This window comes from Ursus arctos, unplaced genomic scaffold (genome assembly GCF_023065955.2).
Source record: "Ursus arctos isolate Adak ecotype North America unplaced genomic scaffold, UrsArc2.0 scaffold_2, whole genome shotgun sequence".
NCBI classification, from domain to species: domain Eukaryota; kingdom Metazoa; phylum Chordata; class Mammalia; order Carnivora; family Ursidae; genus Ursus; species Ursus arctos.
The window spans coordinates 61,520,028-61,524,128 of NW_026622874.1; the positions used below are offsets into that span (position 1 = coordinate 61,520,028).

General features: G+C 62.3%; 1 protein-coding gene across 1 annotated transcript; it reads right to left on the minus strand.

Annotated features, from left to right (window-relative positions):
- Nucleotides 1–2,064: 2,064 nt before the first annotated feature.
- DUSP23 (dual specificity phosphatase 23) lies at nucleotides 2,065–3,549 on the minus strand. The gene is made up of 2 exons (XM_026487308.4): nucleotides 3,229–3,549; nucleotides 2,065–2,486 (listed from the first exon to the last, which is right to left on the minus strand). Exons 1-2 carry the CDS (start codon nucleotides 3,493–3,495, stop codon nucleotides 2,301–2,303), a joined length of 453 nt encoding a protein of 150 aa, XP_026343093.1. The 5' UTR covers nucleotides 3,496–3,549; the 3' UTR covers nucleotides 2,065–2,300.
- Nucleotides 3,550–4,101: the final 552 nt, after the last annotated feature.

A 4,101-nucleotide genomic window follows, 5' to 3' on the forward strand; every position in this document is an offset into this window, starting at 1 on the left:
GTTGGTCACACCTGTCACCTCAGTGAAGGTAGAATGGGGAGGGTCACAGCTAGCCTGTAACCCCTCGTTGGTGGCTGCGTACAGAGGACAAGGTGGTGAGCAGACAAAACATTTGGGGGTGGGAATGAGCCCAGAAGGAGCCTCAGGCTAACCTCCCAAGGTAGATGAAGCGTAAGGGCAGAGTTTTTCATTTCAAGTCAACTCTTACTTATTTAAAAACCGATTTCCTTAAGCACATAATTATATGTTTATTTCCCGGAGGAACTCTTGAGGCAGCGGAGATCTGCTTAAATTATGGGGACGGAGGCTGCACACAGGGCTCTAATGGGGTTAGAAAAATGTTCTGTCTCCTTTGAAGGAGCCTTGGGAGGAAGGGAAGGGCAGATTCCTCCCCTGCAGTGCAGAGGATGTGGGGAGGATGGAGCGCGGGGGAAAGGAGGGCGGTGAGTGTGCGCACTGGTGGTCCCACCTGGTGGGGCAGGATCAGAGCAGACGAATTCTGGGGTGCAGCTTCAAGCCTCCAGCCTCTCGTTCCTACCCCGCTTCCTACCCTGCCTCTCGTTCCTACCCGGGTAGGCGGAGGGAGGGGCTGCAGGAAGTGGGCCATCCGCAGGCTTCCTGCCTTCACACGCGCGCGCCCGCGCACACACACACACACACACACACACACACACTCACACCCCCCTTTGGAAGGCTCTGGTTTGCATCAGCTAACAGTCTGGGATGCTTCCGGGGAGCACAGGTTGGGTGGGCAGGGTGGAAGGGGTGGGGGACTTTCAGTGCCTCCCTCCTGTCTCTGTGCTGCTTCCCAGTCTCTGTGGCAGCCCGCGTGCCTGGCATTGGGGGCTCCTCATGCCCCCACCTGGCTGGGTGGTGGGGACCAAGGGAATAGGATGGAGAACCGAGTCCTCAGTTCTGACACCCCTCAGAGGCAAGGGGAAGGCGTCTTACGGCCTGTCCCCCTCCTGGAGACAAATGGGGAGACTGGCTGATCTGGTACGCTGTGAGAGTGTTGGACGGGGGTGGCGTTGGGTGGGCGGCCGTGGAAAGGAGAAAGATGTGTCAGCAGCAGGTGCCTCAGACCTGCCTCTGGCGTAGGCTACACAGGATGAGGGCCTCAGGGAGACCCTGGCCTCCTCCGTCTCCCCTGCACCTGGAATGCGCGTCTGTCATAGCGCCATTGTCTGGGGTTGGACCCTGTGTGCGCCCACGTCCTCCAGGAGGCTGTGAATCATCGCACTGGGCTGGGAAGCCTCCGCACCTAACAAAGCCCAGTACACACAGGCCCCCGGGCCGAGGTTCACGATGAATTTCTACCTTGTCCAGCCTGTCCTGCCACAGAACAGACCGAAGCTACAGCAAAAAGAGTCCGTCTGGCTGGTCTATCCCACCCCTCCTGCCTCTCAAAGCCTGAAGTGCGGTGCTGGGACTGCTAGGACGGGATCCAGCTGGGGAGTGAAGCCACAGCTGAAACGTGGCCAAGAGTTGTGGGCCTCAGGGTCCTCGTTTACCCATCAAACATCCTCTCCATACGAGCACCAGGCTGGCTCAGGTCCGGCCTCCCTCGGCCTGAGGCTGTCAGCAGCACTAAGGGGCGGCGGCTCAGGGGAGCTGAACAGCCCAAGGCTGGTGAGGGGTGGCCAGCCCTTGGAGTTGGAGATGGTGGTTATCTGTGAGCACAACACCCAGGCCTTCTCTGTCTTGAGAGGATGACACACGAGGGGCAGGAGGGCCTGTACTGGGGGGTTGTGTCCATCGGGCTCTTCTGGCCTCTTAGCATCAGAGATGTGGGGCTGCTGCGGATTTGTGCCCTTTTTGTTGACCAGCTCCCCCGGAGACACATCAAAGGTCATCAGAGAACACAGAGTCTCAGCGTCTTTAAGAGGCTGAAGGCCTGGCCCACTCTTCCGCTTTCTAGAAGTGTGGCCTTGGGCCTGAGCCTACCTCACCCAAAAAACAGGGACGGCCTTGCCGCCATTCCCAGGTCAGGGAGCTCGTATGAGGCTCAAATTAGTCGACGTGTGCGCATGCTTGGTAAACTGCAAGGTGCTATGCACTGTGGGCTGGTTCTTAGAAGTTATTTATTCAGGGGAGCAGCAGAAGGATCCCCTCTTCCCCCCTCGCCCCCACTGCAGCTGCAGCCGTCTCCTCAGTCAGGACCTGCCTTAGGGAACGGCTCTATTCAGTCTCCTGAGTCAGCAGGAGTGGGAAGGCTTAGCGCTTTCCGTGCATGTCTGTGTCTCTGGCGCCCCTGAACACGGGGGTCAGGGCCCGGGGCCGCAGACAGGTGCTGAGGCTCTTTATTTAGTCCGCTGGTAGAACTGGAAGACGGCTTTCTCCTGCTCATAGGTCTCGATGGAGCCAGGTCGAAGGCGCCGGATCTCAGCGATGGCATCTCCCGCAGACAGGCCCCGCTCCTTCACCAGGTAGCAGGCCAGCATGGTGCCAGTGCGGCCAAAGCCCAGGGTGCAGTGCACCCCCACGGCCTGGGAAGAGGGAGCTTGATGGGGTGGAGCCTGATGCCCTCCCAGCCCCTCCTGCCCCTCCCTTGGGCTGGTCCCAGTCTCCCTACAGCTGCTTCTTCTGGGTCAGGCCCAGGACCTCGAAGGTGTCTCAGGCTCTCAGGGGCTCTCGAGAAGTGACATCAAAGTCAGGGGTGGGCTGTCGTGTACCTGGTGGCTTGGAGGCCACCAATCACCTCCCATATAGTTGGCTCCTGGCCTGTACCCCTGCCTCCCAGTGCAGAAGCCACTGGCCACACAAGGCCACGGAGTGCCCGAGAGGCTGCTAGTCCAAATTGAGATATGAGGCAAAATACAACCAGGTTTTGAAGACGTGGTACAAAAAAGAATAAAAACACGTCATTTAGCATTTATATTGATTATAGGTTGAAACGATAATACTTTTGACTTACTCGGTTAAGCTCTATTGTCAAAACGAGTTTCCCCTGATTCTAACTTACCTTTTCGAAACGAGGCCCCAGGGTATTTGGACAGCGCGAGGCTCCGGGGAGCGCTCCACAGCCTCTGCCTTCCACCCTTCTCCCCCCGCCACACTGGCGGCTTCCCTGCCGCCTCCCCCACCGCCCGGCTCCCGGTTTCACGTCCGGTCCCCGCGGGGGCCCTCTCCGCTCCCGGAGCCCGGCCAGGTCCCTCCCGGCCCGCCCTGTCCCCGTCCTGTCTGACCCCGGCAGGCCCCGCCCCGCCCGCCGCGTCCCCGCCCGCTGACCTCCCCGCGCGCGTTGGCCTCGTCCACGATCCGCACGAAGCGGTCGATCTGCTCCGGGCCCGGAGGGCAGAAGTCCGGGATGCGCAGCCGGTGCAGCGTGAGGCCGGGGCAGCTGTCGCTGTGCGGGGGCCCGCGCTCCGTCAGGGACACCAGGTGCCGCACGCCCTGGTCCAGCAGGAACTGGTAGTGCGCGGGGAGCCGCGGCAGCGCCAGCCCCGCCAGCCGGCCCGGGAGCACCCACGAGAAGTTGGGGGGCTGCACGCCCATGGCCGCGGCAGAACACGCCACCGCACCGCCCCTCGTGCCCCGCACCGCCCCTCGTGCCCCGCACCGCCCCTCGTGCCCCGCACCGCCCCCTCGGCCCCCGCGCGTCCGGGCCCGGCGCCACCTACCCGCGCCCCCGCCCTGGGACCACGTGGGCTCCGCGCCCCGCCCGGCGACGCCCCGCTCCGCCGCGGGGATTGGCTGAGCCGCCTCAGGGGCGGGGCTGGAGCACCGAATCCCGGGGCTCTGAGTGACAAGACGGGCGCAGGTATCCGGCCCCGGTCCGGGGCAGCGCACTCGTTGATTGGTTAAATCGTCAGTACTGGGCGGGATTACCCCAGCGGTGCGCACGGGGATTGGTGGAGGTACCCAAACAGCCGGGGGGCAAATCCAGAGGGAAGGATGAATTGCCCGGTGCTGACGAGGCAACCCGGGGTCGGGCTCTGCTGCTCCCTGGCGGCCGGTGGCGGTTATTACACCAGTGTCCACTGCCTCTGCTGTCCCAGGGCCTGGCCTCCTGGGGTCTGACTTTCCTCACCGTGGACTCCCAAGGGTTCCGCCTCGGGGGAGGAACCTCCTCTACGGTAACTGACTGGTCCTTATCAGTGA